General features: G+C 39.3%; 1 protein-coding gene across 1 annotated transcript in view; it reads left to right on the forward strand.

Annotated features, from left to right (window-relative positions):
• The window catches only part of Abi1 (abl interactor 1), an 88,330-nt gene that overhangs the window by 46,212 nt on the left and 22,551 nt on the right, over positions 1–19,567 (forward strand). The window contains 3 exon segments of the mRNA XM_038334021.2: positions 11,599–11,775; positions 17,914–17,928; positions 18,630–18,730. Of these exon segments, the coding sequence (XP_038189949.1) occupies positions 11,599–11,775; positions 17,914–17,928; positions 18,630–18,730 (293 nt within the window).

The following is a 19,567-nucleotide window of genomic DNA, read 5'->3' on the forward strand; positions in this document are numbered from 1 at the left end:
CACAAGTGTGTGTATACCCAGCCTTCCAGATTTGTCCTAGAAAAAATTGCTTTGGTGATATTTCAGTCATTCTTTGAAAACATTTACCTACCACACAATTTATTTTACCTAATTTCTAACATTAAATTAGTGTGGCTCAGTAGGTATGTTCACTTACACAAGCGGCAGAACTCATGTTCAGATCCCAGTACCCACATCAAAAGCCTGTGTGGGCTGGCTGGGTGGCTACCTTAACCTGTACAAGCAGCAAGAAGCCCTGTCCAGGGGAGGAGGAGAGTAGAGCAGGGTGGCCGATGTCCCCCTCTGCATCCATATGCTGGGCGTGTTCCCGCACACATAACAAAGAAAGAGAAAGAAATTGACAGCCAGGCATGGTGGCACGTGCCTTACGGCCAGGAGTCTTAGGGTGACAAGTTCAGGGCCTGGACTGCATAATGAAACAACCCTCCCGCCCGTGTGTGTGTGTGTGTGTGTGTGTGAAGGTAGAGAGATGGAAAATATGAATTAGTGAATTAATTTGTTACTGAATAGTAAAGCGACTATGGATATCAATAATAGTCTATTTCAAAAAGATAAAAAAGGAGAGTCAGAAATGATTTTTAAAGTTTTTCACCATAAGGAAATAATAAATGTTTAAATAAATAAGCATTTACCTTTATTTAAACATTCAGCTTGCTCACCCATCAAAAAATTAGCACTGTACTGTTAATGTGTATAGGAGAAGAGAATTTTAGGGTTTATGTCAGTGTGGGTTTTCTTTGTCTTTTTTTCTCGAGACAGGGTTTCTCTGTAGCTCTGGCTGCGCTGGAACTCGCTCTGTAGGTCTATTAGGCTGGCCTCCAACAGTCTCTCTCTGCCTCCTGAGTGCTTGGACTAAAGGCGTGTGATTGCCTGGCATGTCTGAGTGGTCTAACATTTTTTTGGGGGGGTAGAATATTTATTATTTTTTAATTAAAATTTTGTGTGTATGGTAAAGCGTTTTTCCTGCATGTATATTTGTATACTATGTTTGTGCCTATTGCCAGTGACTGTCAGAAGATGTTCTAATCAGAATTACGGATGATTGTAAACCACCAGGTGGGTGCTGGGAATGAAGCCTGGCTCCTGGAAGAGCAGCTAGTGCTCTTAACTGCAGAGCCATCTCTCCAGTCCCCTCCCATTATCATTTAAAATTAGTTGTGGCTTTCAGTGCCTGTTCACCTTCTACTCGTATGTTTTTAATTAGACAGAACCCTAGTGCTTATTAGGCTGCCTCCGAGACGCTGTTCAAAATCCTGTTGCTGGTGGAAAAACTGAAGTTTGAACATGATTTCCATTATTTTTACAGTACATAGTACGATGTGTCTAGGTTCTTACATCTGAGAAATGCTCTATTTAGTTATTCCTTTTATTATTTGTTTATTTTTATGAGATAGCTTTTCACTGTAAAGACCATGCCCAGCATGAAATACTTTTATTTTAATCTGGGAATGTAGAACTGGTTAGTTCGATAAATGAGATTTATATTTGATGTATTTTTTTGTGGTCCACCTGTCTCTGCCTCCTGAGGGGATTAAAGGAGTGGGTCACTGCATCGATCCAGATTTGTAAAAAATTTGAGTGCACTTTGTATTAAGCAGCATTATAGATTCTGATACACTAATCAGAATGGGTGGGTGTGCACACACGTGCGTTCTATATACCAAATCAAAGACCTTGCATATGCGGTCACTTTGTTACTTAGCTCCATTCTCAGCCCTATCAAAACAGAATCTTAATGGGTTAAAAACTGTATAAAATTTTATAACAATTAAGTGAAAGAGCCAGTATTCAAACCTGGGTTTTCTGACTTCATGCCTTTTTTGGGGTGGGGTATTAAATCACTGGATCTCATTGTTCCAGGCCCCTTTCTATTAGGATAACTCTTACTAGTGGGATGTACATTTCTGGACAGAATATGATTTGGATTCTTGTGAATCAGAATCAGAATACTGGATAGGAGAAATTTTTAAGCCATTTAAACTAATATATTCAATACATGTGCAGTATGTAAGAGGCAGGAGAGTAAGCAAAAGCTGACTTTCAGAAACACCATGTAGACACATAGGGAAGGTAGGTGAGCCTTCTTGAACTTACTTTTCCCTTGAAGACCAGAACCGTGTGGGATGTTCTAGGGGCTAAGAAACTTGTTTTCTTTCTGGGTGCCTTCTTTTGGCGGGAGGGAGGTAAAATTCATGTGGTTAATGTTTTAAAGAATAGATTGGGAAAAGTACAAATTGCATGTCTGAAGACCAGTTAGAAGACTAATGTAAGAGTTGATGTGAGAGACATGTAGTAATTTAGGATTGAAGTATTTGAAATTGAAGGAGGCAGGTTTCTGACATTTAAAGGTAGATGTGGCAAGATTTAGCAAAAACAAATATGAAATAAAGGCTCTATATAACTTACTAGAGAACTGAAGTAGAGTGAGTCTTTAAAAATACACTTGAGCCGACTTATGTGTTTGGTTTATGCTGTATTTGTTTTGAGGCATCACCAGAGGAACAAGATGAAAATGTCTGTATGTACATGGCAGTTTGAGTGTGGATGAGTTTGCTAAGCAGAGCTGGCAAAGAATGCATCTCAGATTAATATTGTAAAGTGACCTTGTGAAGGAGATGGAATATTCAGGGCAGTTAGGAAAAAGTGAAAGTAAGTAGTGTCTATCTCTTCTACTTCCAAACAAAATTTCATTGTTTGAGGAGCTGTAGATTCCTCAACTTATTTCATGACAGATAGAATTTAACTACAATTAGTGCTTAGCTAAGTTGCACTGCATCTCTTGAAAATGACGAAACAGATGTAGCTCAGTGGTAGAAAACTTAACTCGCATGTGTGAGGCTGTGGTTTCTATTGCTCCACCATAAAAAAAGAAAGTGGTGGTGGGGCGTATGATTTAAACCCAGCTCTCTGGGAGGCAGAGGCAGGTGGATCGCTTTGAGTTCAAGACTAGCCTTGTTACAGAGTTCTAGAACATCCAGGGCTACACAGAGAAACCCTGTCTCTAAAAAAAGAAACAAAAGAAATAAAAGAAAGTTTAGAGGCATTCTAAGAATACAACTCTACATCTTATAATACCAATAACTTATATTAGGTAGTTCTCAAAATTACTGAGGGAATCAAAGGGTATGAATCTTTTCTATCACAAAAGTCATCTTTAAAAGATTAATTTTATTTGCATTTATCTGTATGTATGTATGTTCTCTGTGTGAATGGCATGTGTGTATCTAGAGTCCAGAATAGGGTGTTAGCTTCTCTGGAGCCAGAGTTAATAGGCAATAGTGAGCTGTTTGATGTGGATGTTGGGAACCAAACCTGGACTCTCTATAAGATAGCAATAAGCGAGCCAGGTGGTGGTGCCTCACTCCTTTAATCCCAGCACTCGGGAGGCAGAGGCAGGCGGATCTCTGTGAGTTCAAGGCCAGCCTGGTCTACAAGAGCTAGTTCCAGGACAGGCTCCAAAGCTACAGACACACCTTGTCTCAAAAACAAAAACAAAACAAAAATGACAGTAATAAGCATTCTTAAACCACTAAGCCAACGCTACAGCCCTTTTCTCTCCCCTGAAAAACCCTGTTCAAACAAAAACCACAAACAACTGTGAAGTGTCTTAAGATTTCGCCCTCCATGCAGACAAACAAGGTAGTTCCCTACAGTTTCATAGATGTTGATAGAGGACACAGGACTTCACTCAGGAGATTAACAGAATGTTAGCATTTGCGTCCTCAGCTCCATGGAAAACTGGATAGGATCAGGACATCCTGTAATAACTCCTTTTATTTTTTAATTAAAAAAATTGTGTGTGTGTGTGTGTGTGTGTGTGTGTGTGTATAAATAAATATGTCTCACCATGGAGATCAGCTTTTTCCTTCTACTATATGGGTCTCAGGAATCAAATTCAGGTCATCCAACTTGGTAGCAAAATGCAGTTACCAGCTGAGCCATCTCACTGGCCTTGACACCACATCTTCAGTGATGTAGTTCAACTTGTTGCAAGAATGTCATCTTTAGGAAACACATGTTAGAGAATACAGACTATTGGGATATGAAGTGAGCTCTGCTTTTACCTTGACACCTTTGCCCTGAGATGACATCTTTAATATGCTATACAAGAAGCAAAACCTCCCCAGATCTCCAGAGGGATATATTATTTCTAGACTTCAGGACTGTATCCAGTACAACTATGCTTTAACAAGAAAATATGGAGCAAAGAGTCAATGCCTGTCTTCACAAGATAGATAGAAACACTCCGGTCCAAGTATACATAAGATTACCTTTTACCAAGTAAAATCGCCCCTGCTTGCTGTACTTTCTTGATTTCTGTAAAAGTTTTCATGATTGCACACTTGTTAGTCGCTAATAACTCTGATAGGGGCCAGTACTGGATCTGTTCTGTTTAACTTAGAAGAAGAAAAACATTATAATTGAGGTTATTACCCACAGAATGCTGAACTCACTTACACTACCCAGGATTTAAGAACCAGATAGCTGAGTAAATGCAGAGTGCTGCCTTAGAGAGCCAGGTGGCTTTCTCTGAGTTGTTGTACTGACTTTCCACTTGGCTTAAGGCATGAATCTAGGTATTGCAGGATACATTTTGCACACATGGCCTTGTCTTGCAGAAGGAACTGCTATTCTGTCATCCAAAACAAACCAGGCTATTGAATTGAACTGACACAAATGCTCCTAGGTCCAAGGTGGTTGTCCAGTGACAACCAGTATTGCTTTAGATAGCCAGGGACAAATTGCAAATCTAACTGGATGATTTCCAGTTTCTGAATAATTGCCTCAGAACATACCTAATTAACTTAGTAGTTTTCTTGTGGGATTCCTCTACTCCCTCAAGAATAACCTTTCTTAAACACTTGAAGGTCTCTTATGACCACCTCTAATTACAAGTCACAATGTTCCTTGTTAATCCTTGATTTTTACACAGGAAGTACTCTACAGCTGTACATTCCTTTAGGGTTGCTTTTTTAAACAATGGGCTGTTTAGAATTGCCCCCTGCCTGCTTCAGTTGGACAGCATAGGATGACAGTTTCTCTAGTGTGCCATCTTGGATAGCTGTAGGCTTCTCACTTCAGTTCGTGTAATTAGTTCCTTATTTTGGAGAATGTACCTGAAGGCAAGCAGTACAATCTGTTCTGTTTTATCTGTGCCACCAATTAGGTGGCATTCATTTGTCCTTTGGAATGATAGGATTGATGTGGGAATCAGAAGAGAATAGATACCTGGAGGTATTGACAGGTGTTTTTCATGAAAGAATCAAGGACTTTGGTCATCTTCTTATTCCCAAGAAGCTATTGTAGGAAGTTAAGGAAAATCATAGTCAGAACTGTCTGGGAGGGCTTGAGCAGGTCATGCCAAGTCATTTAAATTTAGAATGTTCTCATGGTTTGTGGTAATTGTACCAGAGGGTTTTCTTTTGGGAAGATCCAGGTGTGATCTCAGAGATAGATCCATATTTCCTTTCCCTTTTGAGATGTGTCTCTCTCCTAGGTGCCGGGTTGTTGACTCTCACTGTCACAGAGTCGGTGTATCACATATCAATATTTAAGGCCTATTGTTGGAAATATGTAGATGCAAGAAGAAAAATGATATTTTAATTAAACTTATAGAGGTCTTTTTATGCTGGACACTCTGATTCACCTGGTGCCATAACTGGGAGCCATGATGAGCAGTGTACTTAACCAAGTATGCATTATCTTCCCTATCTTCTTTGGAGAATTGTCAGTTTACAAACTTTATTTTGCCCCTCTTGTGGTGCTGTGGATCAGACTCAGGGCACACTAAATACATATTCTTCTACTGAGCTATACCCCAGGTCTTCATTTGCTGAGTTATTGGTTAAGGGCTCAGGTTTTGTTTTTGTTTGCTTGTTGAGGCTGGGTGTTACGTAGTTCAAGCTGGTCTCTTTCCTTAAGTAGCCAAGGCCTTGAATGTCTCATGTTCCTGTCTCTCCCTCCTGAGTGCACGCATTTATATGGTAGGCAAACACTCTTCCAACCAAACTATCATACCTGACCCTTTCCATATTTTGAGGTACATGTTTTGGGGATAAGCTTGAGGGCAATTTTATTAAGAGTTTAAAGGAAAAATCCTAGAGCAAGCAAGCTGTAAATTGTGGAAGCTGCCTAGAGGAAGAGAATGGAGAAGTCTTTGAAGAGGAGAAAAAAGTGAGCAGCTTGAGTTGTTTTAGGGTTAAACTGTGTGGAAGCAGGCAACCACATGACATAGTGGGGGCTTTAGGGAAACCCATGGTGTTAGGGAAGGCACATTTAGAAGAGACAGAAAGATGCTAAAAAGGAACATTACCCTTCACAGTATCTTAGAAAAGCAGGCAGACTTACAAAGCAAAGTGGCTGAACACTGTGTGAGACTATCTTAAGTTTTTTTTTTAAGTTAGCTGTTCCAGCATTTAACAATATAAGATGCTTGTGGGTGGAGAATGTAGAAGGCTATCAGTACATCAGCTAACAGTCCATTCTGAGTGACTCTTGTCATTTAAAAGCACATTGTCAGATTGTTACCATAAAAAACCTGATGCTATCAGGGGTTATAGTAGTATGGCTGGCTGATCAGGTGCTTCTTTTGGAATAGCCAATACTAGACCCTGCAAAAGAATCTTCAAGAGTGAGTGTAGATGGAGCGGCGGGGCTGCGTCCTGCCACCCGGCTAGCTTTATACCCGAAATAATTACACGGAAACTGTATTCATTTAAATACTGCTTGGCCCATTAGTTTCAGCCTCTTATTGGCTAATTCTCACATCTTGACTAACTCATATTTAGTAATCTGTGTAGCACCACGAGGTGGTGGCTTACCAGGAGAGATCTTAACCTGCGTCCGACTCAGAGAGGAGAAGCATGGTGACTGCCTATGGTGACTGCCTGAAGCATCTGCCTGACTCTGCTTTCTTTCTCCCACAATTCTGTTCTGTCTACTCCGCCTACCTATGTTCTAACCTATCAGGCCAAGCAGTTTTCTTTATTAATTAACCAATGAAACAACAGATATACAGATGACCCTCCTCCATCAAGTGAGGACCAATAAAAGCTAGAAGGACAACAGCCAGATTCCTATGGAGCCAGTCTGCTACTAGCAAGTAAAATGACTCTTTCCAAGACTCAGTTCTGGGAGGAGGTGGTAGCCCATGGTAGGAATGAAATAAATCATTTTAGATCTACTTTCATGGTGGATGTGTTGTGTTTGGTATAAAGAGTGCCTGACAGCAGTGGCCAGTGCAGACTTCATTTTTATTAGACAGCGTCTCTTTACTAATGAGTATATGAATGCCCATATGGGTCGATCTTTAACTAAATTAATCTTCACAGTTTGTGAACAGCACAGGATTCAGCAAAATAAAAGAATGTGCTCCAGGAGAATTTGGGCTAGGTCCATGCAAATGTCTTTTAAGTTCTGCCCACAAGACAGAGCAACAACATTTATTTTCAATTCTGTCTCACCTGCATGAAGACTGAATAATATGGAAGCCTGTTTGACACCTATTGGATGTTTATAGGCTTTGAGCCTGGTTGAATTATCACTGACCCAGGCCCAGGCCCTTAGGGAACCACTGAACCAACAGCTGCAATGGGCCAGGAGGGTTGGCTTAGACCAAATAGATAGAATAGGTGGAGCAGCCAGGCTTTCATAGGAACCTGAGATGCCTTAGGAGAGAGCCTGATTATATTATCTCTCTCTGTCCCCCTCAGAACCCAGGGCCTTTGACATGCTAGAAAAGTGCTCCACCTCTGAAGTGTATTTCTATCCTTAGCTGCTTTCTCAAATATGCCTTTTCTTTGTGATATGAGAAGGTTGTTAGCCCCTTCCAATCTTGTTTGTAATTGGATTTCAATAGACAACCTAAATTAGGTGTCTTTTCGACATAGGAATACTTAGTAGTTGTGTCAGGGAGGTATAGGTTTTAAATTAGAGGCCACTGCAATAGAGATTGCTCTTACCAGAAGTATTGGCGAGTAATATCTGTGCACAGAGAGACTTGTATTGAAAGTGGTCAAAATAATGTAAAATGTTAAAGCCACTAGTGCATTTCTACACGGACTCTGTGTAGTGGCCATAGAGTTTATGAGCGTTCACAGTATAATCGTGTATAATACAGACAGCAGTTATGTGTATTCAGCAGTGAAAGCCACAGTGGAAATGGCTTCCAAAGGTTCTACCAAGAAAGGATGCTCAGTAGCTTCCCTTTCGCACTGAGAACTCCACTCAAAGCAGGAATTTATCCCTCTGAAGAAGTTGCTTTTCCCTCTGAAGAAGTTGCTTTTCCCTCTGAAGAAGTTGCCATACAGCGCTGAACTGCCCCTAAAATGATTTTCATTTGTTTGAAGTGACAGCTCTAATTCCTTTTCTCTGAGAGAGAGTTAGAGGGTGATAGAGTCTGTAGGTCAAGGTGATATTGGAGAGAACAGCTTTGCACCAGTTCACAGAAGCCATTTCCTTTTTGTTTTGAGTGGTGTGGTGACTTCATGCTAATTAATGGAAACTGTTATTTTTTTGGTCCACCCAAAGTCCCATATACTGTGGAAAGACCTGAATCAACAGCTATAGTCATACTACTTTTTGGCAGAGACAGTAAGGTTTTGTACCCTTTCATTGACTTGGGCTCAATCTGTATGTAATATCATTGTTTTTAAAGTCTGTCTTAATGTTGCATATTGCTTATGGACAAGGTAGCATCTCTAAAATTTTTTGATGAAATCAGATATGGTGGCTTTTACATGCATTTAAAATCCCAGCAATTAGGAGGTCGAGAAAGAAGGATTGCCCTAAGTTTGAGGTTAGTATGGGCTGTTTATGGTACCCTGCCTTTAATTTTTTTATTTAGATTTATTTAGTTTTTAGATGATTTTTCCTCATTTTACATACCTATTCTAGTTCCGGCTCCTTTTCCTCCTCCCACTCCTCCCATCCTCCCTCACCCCACCTCCTTATCTACGCCTCAGAAAAGGTACCCTGCCTTTAAAACACAGAATAGAACATTTCTTGATTTTTTTTAAATAGAAAAGTTAGAGCTGACATTAAGAATTTTCTAGATTCTTTGATTTAGTTTCTTAGGTTCTAGTTACTTTCAGCAGCGTTTGATATCTGTCTATATTGTAAAGTCCATAGACTGGTCAGTATGCAGAGGCTTATGTCAGGAAGTTTCTCCTAGTGGGACTTGTCACAGGAGACAAGCCTTCTGTAAAAACATGGTTGAGGTGTTCCAAAGGATTGGATGGTAATAATTATCCCAACACAGTGTTCCTCCCCTCTTTTCCTTCTTTCTGCCTTTTTTCTTCTATTAATTTTTATGTGTATGGGTGTTTTACCTGCATGTATGTCTGTACCTTGGTTGTGCCTCATGCCTTTGGAGGCCAGAAGATGGCATTCAGTCCCCTGGGACTGTGGTTACAGACAGTTGTGAGCTTCACTGGGAATGCTGGGAGTTGAACCTGAGTCCTCCAGAATAGCAGCCAGTGCTCTTAACTGCCGAACCGTCTCTCCAACCTTTTTCCCTCCCTTAAAAAATTATGTTTATGATTGTTTTGTCTTCATGTGTGTAATACATATGTATGTGTGCATCATATTTATGCCTAGTGTCTGTGAAGGCCGTAAGCAGGTGTCAAATCTTTTGGCATTGATGTTATGGTGGTTTTAAGCAGTCATGTGTGTGCTGGGAACGGAACCTCTGCGAGAGCAGTAGGTGTTCTTACTGCTGGGTGTCTCTCTAGCCTAGTTGTTGCTGTTTTTTAAACAAGCGTTCCATACCTTACCTGTCACCTTCCAAAACATTAGCCAAAGATTTGCCTGGCTCTAACAACAGTAGGTAGGTACACACTTTTCTCCTTTTACATTCCATTCCATTTCTAATTTTTATCTGAAAATATTTAGAGCATTACCTGCTCCCCTTCCACCACATAAATCTTAATTCTAGCTGTTCATGGGGTAGACCTCTTGAGGCTGTTAGCATGATGCACGTTTTTCCCATCTGGTAGGGAGTTGACAATAATAACTAGGGAATTATTGAGGCTTTTGTCTACAGATCTGCCTACTCCCAGGTACTCATCCTGAAACTATCTCTTTTTTTAAAAAAAGTAATTTTTAAAGTTTTATTTATTTTATGTATATGAAGCACTATCTGTACATACACCTGCTTGCCAGAAGAGGGCATTAGGTCCCATTATAGATGGTTGTGAGCCACGGTGTGGGTGCTGGGAATTTAACTCAGGACCTCTGGAAGAGCAGCCGATGCTCTCCAGCCCCTGAAACTGCCCGTTAATTTAGCTTCATTATAAATAGTGAAATAGAGGATCATTGATAGCTCTCATGGATCCTTCTCAATCTCTGTGAGTCAGCCTCTTCCACTCCCAATGCCGTCTTTGTCAGTGTTTTCGTTCTTACTGCCCACATCCAAATTAAAGGATCACGGATCAGGGTGACAGGTTAATTTAATACTGTCTCATGGATTCTGTTGGAAGATAGGAGGCTCTAGGTCAAAGAACACGTCACTCATGGCAACTGCGATCTTTGTGAATTTGCGGCCAGGCCAGCGTGGTCTGCATAAGCAAGCTCCAGGCTCAGCAGGGCTACACAGTAAGACAGTGAGTGTCTCACATGAAAAACAAAGCAAAGATAAAGATAATGTGTTGTCCATTTAGTCATTATTTCCTCTTCAATGGGAGGAATCAAACCCAAGGACCTTGTCTGCTGGTAACTGCTGAGCCCTTCCCAGCCTACTCTCCAGTTTGTGGATTTTGATGACTAATTGAAAGTTTTAAATGTATTTTTATTTGCTGAGGTGGAACCCAGGGCCTTGTACATGCTGGAAGTGAGTTATATTCTCTGATTCTCCGCAAATGTTGTATTTTAAAAACAGTTTCATAAGCTCCCACTAGGAAAGCTGAACCAGACAGGTATGAAGGAGGCTTGCTGATAACCATAACCTTTGCTCTTAGAATCTGTTTTTTCCTTTCACAGCTGCCATGTGCAGTTCTTTCTGCCTTCAATAATTTCCACATTTGCCTTTTATACTTGTGTTTATCTTTTAAAATCTGTCAGTCTGTAAAGCCTTCAAGTGAAACCTTTTCAACTTGCTTGCACTGCACACATTTATAGTAATTCAGATAAGCTGCACGTGTCACTACAGCGCTCATGTCCTTGTGCTGAAATCACTGATTTAGTGTTGTATCCATTAATAAAGTAAAAGTGAACAAGTAGACCTCCTCTTTCCTTCCACACAGTCCTGATTTCTAAGAGACAATTTCCTCCAACAGTCGCTTTAGAAAATCCATTAAGTATTTTCTGATTGGAGCCTTAAGGAAATTAATTTACCTAATTAATTTTGAAAGACGAGACATACTCATTAGAAAATAGGTACAAGAGCACACACCTTTATATCCAGCGTCAGAGGCAGATGGATCTACAAGAGCTAGTTCCAGGACAGGCTCCAAAACTACATAGAGAAACTCTGTCTTAAAAAAAAAAATACAGCTCCATGGTCCAATGCATATGGACAGCGTATATATTATCTACTATACCAAATAATATTTTCTTGCTCTATTTAAATTTAAAATATAGACTGTGGATATTCATAAAGAAAAAGTGGCTCGAAGAGAGATTGGTATTTTGACAACAAATAAGAATACATCAAGAACTCACAAAATAATAGCACCTGCAAATATGGAGCGCCCTGTCAGGTATATTCGGAAACCTATCGACTACACAGTTCTGGATGATGTGGGCCATGGAGTTAAGGTAAGCATTTTGTATTATGTAAGCGTGGATTACTTTGAATTTTCAATAGGATTTTGGGTAGAAATTGTGATAGGATTTCTTATTTGATAGATTCCCTTTAGCTAGCAGTTAGCATTTACAGTTTTCATGGAATATTTATTTATTTTAAAGATATAAGTGTATGTTTGTTTTGCCTGTATATGTGTATGTGTGCTACATGCATGTCTGGTGCCTTCAAGGGTCAAATGAGGGCGTTGGATCCTCTAGATCTTCTGGAAATGAGTTATGGATAGTTGTGAGCCACTGTGCGAAGGGAATCTGGGTCCTCTGCAAGAACAGCCAGGGCTTTTAACTGCTGAGCCATCTCTCCAGCCATCTAGAAAATTAATTTAATGTGGGTTACATGTTTCACTAAGTTTGGAGCCGAATTTTTATTCACAGAATAGGCACTACTCAGAAAAACTTGAAAAAGCTGGGCTGCTGAGAAGGCTTAGCAGGTGAAGGCACTTGCCACCAAAAACTTAAACCTGAGTTCTCTTCTTAGAACCTTCATGGTGGAAGGAGAAAGCAGATTCCCCAAAGTTTTTCTTTAATCTCCTCCACACATAAGGCTGGATTGCTTTACCACAAACAACAGCAATAAAAGCCCAAATAGACACAAAACTTGACCAAACTATCTTTTTAAAAAAAATTAAATTGATTGATTTATAAAGTAAATTGTAAATAATTTGTCCTTTTGTTCCTAAATGTTTGTGTACCTATGTGGTTTTCTAACTACTAAAAAATGCAAACTTTAAAATTGCTTTTTAGAAAAGTACTTATCATGGTAAGATACATATTATCCCCAATTTTTACTAATCAGTTTTAAGTATATACTTCTGTAATATAATCACATTGCTTTCGTAACTAAATATCAAGACTTATAGAAGGGTGGGTGGCCAGTGAGAACAGTATATTTTAGAAACTGACGTGTTGGTAGAGTGCCTGCCTAGCGTGAACACAACCCTGGACTTAAGCCCCAGCAGCACGGTGGTGGCACAGTACTGCAGTCCCCAGCACTGCATAGGGAGGCAGGAGCGTGAGGAATTAGGAGCCAACACCAGCCTTGCTCACACAGTAAGTTTGGAGTTAGTCTGACCTAAGGGAAACCAATATGAAACTGATGAATGTCACATTTATCTGTACATATACAAGTTATACACATACACAGCTACTTTCCCCCATGTCTTAATACTGATTGTTCCCTTGGTTTTATGACTTCTGTAAGTTTTCATACTCTTATCTTACTTTTCTTCTATAGGATCATAGTTTTGTGTGAAATTAGGAAATAATACCAGAGTTGGTGTGGCTGGTGCATCTCTTGAGTTGAGGCTAGCCTTTTCTAGTGAGTGAGTTTCAGGCCATCCAGGGTTTTGTAGTTAGATCCTGTCTCAGAAGAAATACTACAGGACCAGGAGGCGGAAGGAACAGGATGACCACAAACTTGAAGGCAAACCTGGTCCACATAGTGTGTTCTGGGTCAGCTGGGCGAAACAAACAGAAAACCTGACCAAACTGACCAACCAGTCCCCTTGCTACTTAAAAAGATCTGAAGAAACTTGGCCATTCATTAATGATAAATTATGCACAGCCTAAAATTATGAGGCAGAAAGAATTACATTTATTTTAAAATGAGCATTTTAAGTATGGACAAACCCTACCAGCTCCTGTAATTATTATTTTTTTGTCTTTGGTTCATATTTCTATTTAGGAATCTGATTTCTTTTGTTAATTAAAAATTTCATGCATTGTATTTTGATCTGTTCTCTTTCCTCCCCAACCTCAGCTCTTCCCAGATGCAGTTTGATTTCTTAATGACTTGTTAAGCTTATGCTCTCACTGGGCATTGTGGCACACATCTTTGATACCAGCACTTGGGAGGCAGAGGCAGATGGATCTCTGTGAGTTCCAGGACAGCCAGGACTGTTTCACAGAGAAACCCTGTCTTGGAAAAGCAAAAAGAAGGGGCAGGGGAGTGTGCGCTCTCTGTTATGGAAGATGACATCTGATATTGTTTCTTAGTGGTGCTTTTGTCATTTAACTTCCTGTTCGGATTTTTCAAAATATATAATTTTAAATACCATATCTAAATAGATTAATCTTATTTTTGTAGCTACCACATTTTATATCCAAGGTTTTGAGTCATACATGGGCTCCCACAGTTTTCATACTCCTAAGGTTAACATTCCATCTTATTTGCAGTACAAATTTTAGTGTTTTGGAATTTGTGTATGCTATACTTGGGCTTTTAAAAAATGGATTATACATATTTAAATAGCATGCAAATGTACTTAATACATTTTATTCTAAAACGTATATGGTATCTAATTTTATTAGGAATTTAAAATAAAAATAAACTAAAGTAAATCTGGCTAGATTTTGGGAAACCATAAGATACTGCCAGGAGAAACCAGTGTGCAGAGTATGCACATGGAGAACAGTAATAGACGATGATTGTAAGTTGGCCCTGCATTTTCAAGTGAGCATAGGGAAAGGAGGCTTGAATACTAGTAGAGAAATTTAGAATTATTTTTGGTAAACATAACAATGAAGAGATTTCTAAATTAGTTTGTAACTTAAAGAGGAATGTCTCTTGTGTATATTGTCTTTGTGGTGAAAACAGGTGAAGACCAAGGAAGCAAGGCAGAGACATTTTACTGGTTATAATTAGTTGATGTTTTCTAAGGCAAAGTCTCTAAGATTAACTCTGGATTTCTGGTCAGTTATGGAATTTAGTTTCAGTTTGCTTTCTAGAAATACAGAACACCAGGACTTTCTCAGCTTTAATGTTCTTTCAATTACTGTTCTTTTAAACTTTTTTTCAGATTTATTTTTGTATCTTGAGTGTTTTTGCCTATATGTGTACCATGTGTGTAGATCATGTGTGTACCACTTATGCATACTATGCGTGTGTGCATGTACTGTGTGTACCGTGTGTGTGTGCATGTGTTTGTACCGTGTGTGTTTGGTTCCTCTGGAGATCAGAAGAGGACAGCGATAGTCATTGTGAACCACTTTGAATGTAGGTGATGGGAACTGAGCTCTAGGGCCTCTGTCAGGGCCACAAGAGCTCTTAACAGCTGAACTGTCTAGCCTGCCTCTTCTGGTTTTACTATTTTTTTTATTTTTGGTTTTTTTGAGACAGGGTTTCCCTGTAGTTTCTAGAGCCAGTCCTGGAACTAGCTCTCGTAGACCAGGCTGGCCTCGAACTCAGAGATCCGCCTGCCTCTGCCTCCCGAGCGCTGGGCTGGGATTAAAGGCGTGCGCCACCACCGCCCGGCTTTGGTTTTACTATTCTTAACAGTACAGACATTACCTTTTTTATAATATCTGTGTTGGACTGTGATCTTTAAACAGCTTCAGTTTTATTAAGATGAGTGAGAGCTAATCAGTTACTTCAAGGAAAGAATTTGTCTCATTGCCGTTTGACAGTTATTGCTAGAACAATAGTGTACTCAAAGAATTCTATTGCTTTTGAATTCATATTCTAGGTAAATGGTGAAATTACTCATTCATAAATTTAAATGTTTGGAGGAAGAGAGATCTTAAGGCAATACAAAAGTCTTACTTTGTTTATGTTCAGTTTGGGAACACTTAAGTAGACATTTTATATACAGTATTGCCAGCTGCTAGCAGTTATATTTTGAGCCTTAAGAGTCAGAGATTAGCTGGGGTTAGAGGTCACGGTGACACACACCTTTAATCCCAGCACTTGGGAGGCAGAGGCAGGTGGATCTCTGTGAGTTTAAGACTAGTCTGGTCTACAGAGCGAGTTCCAGGACAACCAGAGCTGTTACACAGAGAAACCCTGTCTTGAAAACCTAAAACAGAGACAGAGATTAATTTTACCACACTTTTCGTTTGGATACATAAACTGTTTAATAGAGGAAGCTGAACAAAGGTTGAAAGTTACACAGTTGTGTAGTTGCAGGGTTATATAAAGACTCATTTCCCATTTAATTTTATTGTTCCTTCATTTGGGAACAGATTACATATAAATATTGAGCTTTTTTTGTCTCTTTTTTTACAGTTGAAAGAAAGATGCGAGAGTGCACTTAGAATACTTTTTTTGCACAATTATATATTATGAGATAAACTGTATGCATACATAAATGACACACATAGGTTATGCAATACACTAGTAGATCCTATCAAGGGCCTTAACTAAATGTACTACTTCATATCTAGGTGTGTGATATGGTGATTAGCTAGGGTTCCAGACAGTATTCCCAGATAACAGTGAGAAATAATCATTTAAATAATGAGGAATACCAAAGTTCTAGTACTTTATATTAAATGAGAAGATATCTGAAATTCTTCCATAGGATTTTACTTAATGTTGCCTTTGAGGTCATCTGAAAAATGTGGATACTTGTGAGAACAGCAGATGTTATTGATAGAAATCAAATCTCAAAACTTTATAGACAAACTGTAGAAATAGATTTTTTTTCTTAATGGTATGGCATAAGAATTGGCATTATAGAGTCATGCTCATTGTCTCTGGTGTGTTAGCTGGTCATCTCTCACAGAAGTAATCTTTACAATCAAAGTACCATTTCTTTAATTTAGAATTTTGACTGAACTGCTCAATAAGCACATAGCAATGTATAGCTTCCTAGTAGTGTAGGTTTGCTCAAGACTTACATAGTCTAGAAATGAGAGTTTCCAGACTATTCATTCTGCAGTTAGAATTTGGCCAAGCTGCTGTTAGATGATTTCAGTGTGTGTGTGTGTGTGTGTGTGTGTGTGTGTGTGTGTGTTTTAAATGTTTTTATTACTTGTCAGTTTTATACATGCGCATATCTTTTTCATAACACACCACCCATATTTTTGTTTTTGTTTTTGAGATAGGGTGTCTTAAATCCCAAACTGGTCTAACACTTGCTGTGTAGCTACTCCAACCTCCCTAATCCTGGGTTTTCAGAAGCATGCCACCATACCTGGGCTATATGATGCTCAGAATGAAACCCTGTGTTGCTGTGTGCTACACAGAACTCTGCCAACTGAGCTGCATTCCCAGGCTTTAGTCAGGGCTTAATGATTTTATTTTGAAATACTGAGGTGTGCTTGACCACATTCTTTTCTGAATTTGAAAACAACTTGTGAGTTTTTATTTTTATTTTATTTTGAGACAGAGTCTTACTATGTAGCTCTGACTAGCTTGAAACTCCCTCCATAGACCAGGCTAGCTTTGACTGAAGACATCTGATTGTTTCTGTCTCTGAAGAGCTGGGATTAAAGGCACCATACCCAGCTCCTTCCCAAGCCTCTTCTAAAGCAGTATGCACTCTTAATAACTGATGATGTTTAAACATGTGTGTGTTCATTACTTATCTACTTTATTTTTTGTAGTATTAAAGATTTAATTTAGAAACTTCCACATATTAAAAATCTTCAGCTTTACTGTTGCTTATTTAAGTCAAATGAAAAATTTTTATTTTTAATTATGTGTATATGTGTGTACATGGTCTGTGTACACATGAGTGCAGTGCTTGTGGAGGCCAGAAGAGAGGGCATTTGATCCCTTGTCACTGGAATGGCTCGTGTGGGTGCTGGATTCTGTCACCTGTGGAAGCCCCTGCAGACTTAACTGTTGAGATGCCTTTCCAGCTTCCTATGAGCTGTAATTCAGTTGGATTAGATGCTGACCTAAGAAACTTTTAGGCCTGCTCAAAATTGGCTTAATTAGTGGTTTCTTTAGAAAGTTACTTCTTTTTAAAAGTACTCATAAGTTAGACCTGGTGACAGAAGCCTGCAATCCCAGCTGCCTGGAAGGCTGAGACAAGGGAATCATAAACTCAATTCTTGTCTGGACCACAAAATCAGTTCAAGTCCAGTCTGGAAACTTAGTGGCTGGATGTAGCTCATTGGTAGAGTGCTTGACTAATGTATGCAGTCCTGAGTTCAAGTCCCAGTACTGTTGGAAAATAAGTGTGACACACAAACATTTCCCTAGTTCCTATAGGTACTTTTCTTTAACAATATATAAGAAATATAGCTGGATAAAGCTTGTTAACATAAATTCAGTAATATAAATGTCAACCTGTCCTGTCAGATACAACTTACCTAGAATTAATTTCTACCTTTTCCCCCTCTTTTTTTGTTTTTGCCAACACAAAGTGGCTAAAAGCCAAGGTAAGACATATTACTTATCATTCGATCCACAGTACTCCCTCTATGTTGACAGAGGCTGCAGAGCCACTGAAATGTGAAAACTCTGTCTGTCTGCTTTTTCCTGTAGGATTTACATAGATTAAATATGCTGAAACTTAGATCACATCAGCGTTAGCTTGGCTGTGTTAATATATCAAAGATATATTGACGTTTGCACTTTAGGAACATTAATCTGGCTGACAGTCTCTGCTTTGCTCATGTTTCTACAGTTGCTTTGCTTCCATCGACTTAGAGATAGGTTTCCCAGACGTCATGTGATTTTGTTGCTGAATTATCAGGATAAAGATTATACTTGAGATGAGTATTTTAGCAGATTGATAGCTTTGTGGTTTACATTTATGTACATATAAATGTTTATTGAAGTATTTTAATAATCCTGATTCTTGAATACAAATAAATTTGATATCAGTGAATGTCTAACAATAAATTATAAAATCTAGTAGTCTCACCTGTATTTTGCATAAATTGATATGAATAGAACAAAATGACAGGAAGAACTGAATGCAGGTGGCTTTTGAACTTTTAAAATATAATGACAAAACTGTATTAAGTACTGTCTGGGAATCCTTATTTCACATTCTGTTGTTAAGGAAAAGACATCATGTTAAAACATCAAGAGAACAAGTTGATACAAAAATAAACTCTTTCTTTCCACATTTTAGCACGGAAATAACCAGCCTGCAAGAACTGGCACATTGTCGAGAACAAATCCTCCCACGCAGAAACCACCAAGCCCTCCTGTGTCAGGCCGAGGGACTTTGGGGTATGAATTTAGCTGCATTCTACTAAGAATTTCCGAGACCTAGTCCATGTTCTCTCTGGTAGTACTACCCTTTACATTCATTTATTTTGTGAGTGTGTGTATGTGCATGTGCAGGTCAGATAACAGCCGGTAAGGCCCATGGGTCCTGTGATGATGCTCTGGGTGTCAGCTTGGCAGGGCACCTCAGACTGATACTGATTCTTTCTTCCCTAAACACAATCCCAAACGAAATCTTCCTGCTTTACAATCTCTCTCTCTCTCTCTCTCTCTCTCTCTCTCTCTCTCTCTCTCTCTCTCTCTCTCTCTCTCTCTGTGTGTTTGTCTCTCTCTGTCTCTGTCTCTCATGTTTAATGTGTACGTGTGTGTGTGTGTGTGTGTGTGTGTGTGTGTGTGTGTATCTGTAGCCCAGAGGACAACTCCTCAGGTTTTACCCTTAGGGAAGCTGCCCACCTCCTTAAAGAGAGGATCTCTTATTAGCCCAAAGCCCACTAATGAGGTTAGATTGGCTGGGTAGTAAACTAGATAGCCTGTCTTCACCTTCCTTGCATTGGGATTGTGGGTGCCACCATGCCAGATATTAATAATCTTTTGTATATATGTAAATGAGTACCATTTTTTGTTTGTGCATTAAAAGAATGTTAATCGGCTTTACAATTTACTTTAAGTGGGTTGACCAGAGCGTTCCTTATGGTGCCTCCACTTGTATTTATGATTCGTTGAATAAGTGGTGTGCTTTGTGTAGTTTGCCTTGGTAGTTAGTCTCCATCTCCTGCTTCTCCTGTTCCATGGCATCTTACACCGAGGACTGTACACAGGTACTCTAAAGTGTACCAGCTG

The sequence above is a fragment of the Arvicola amphibius genome, chromosome 6 (genome assembly GCF_903992535.2).
Source record: "Arvicola amphibius chromosome 6, mArvAmp1.2, whole genome shotgun sequence".
NCBI classification, from domain to species: Eukaryota; Metazoa; Chordata; class Mammalia; order Rodentia; family Cricetidae; genus Arvicola; species Arvicola amphibius.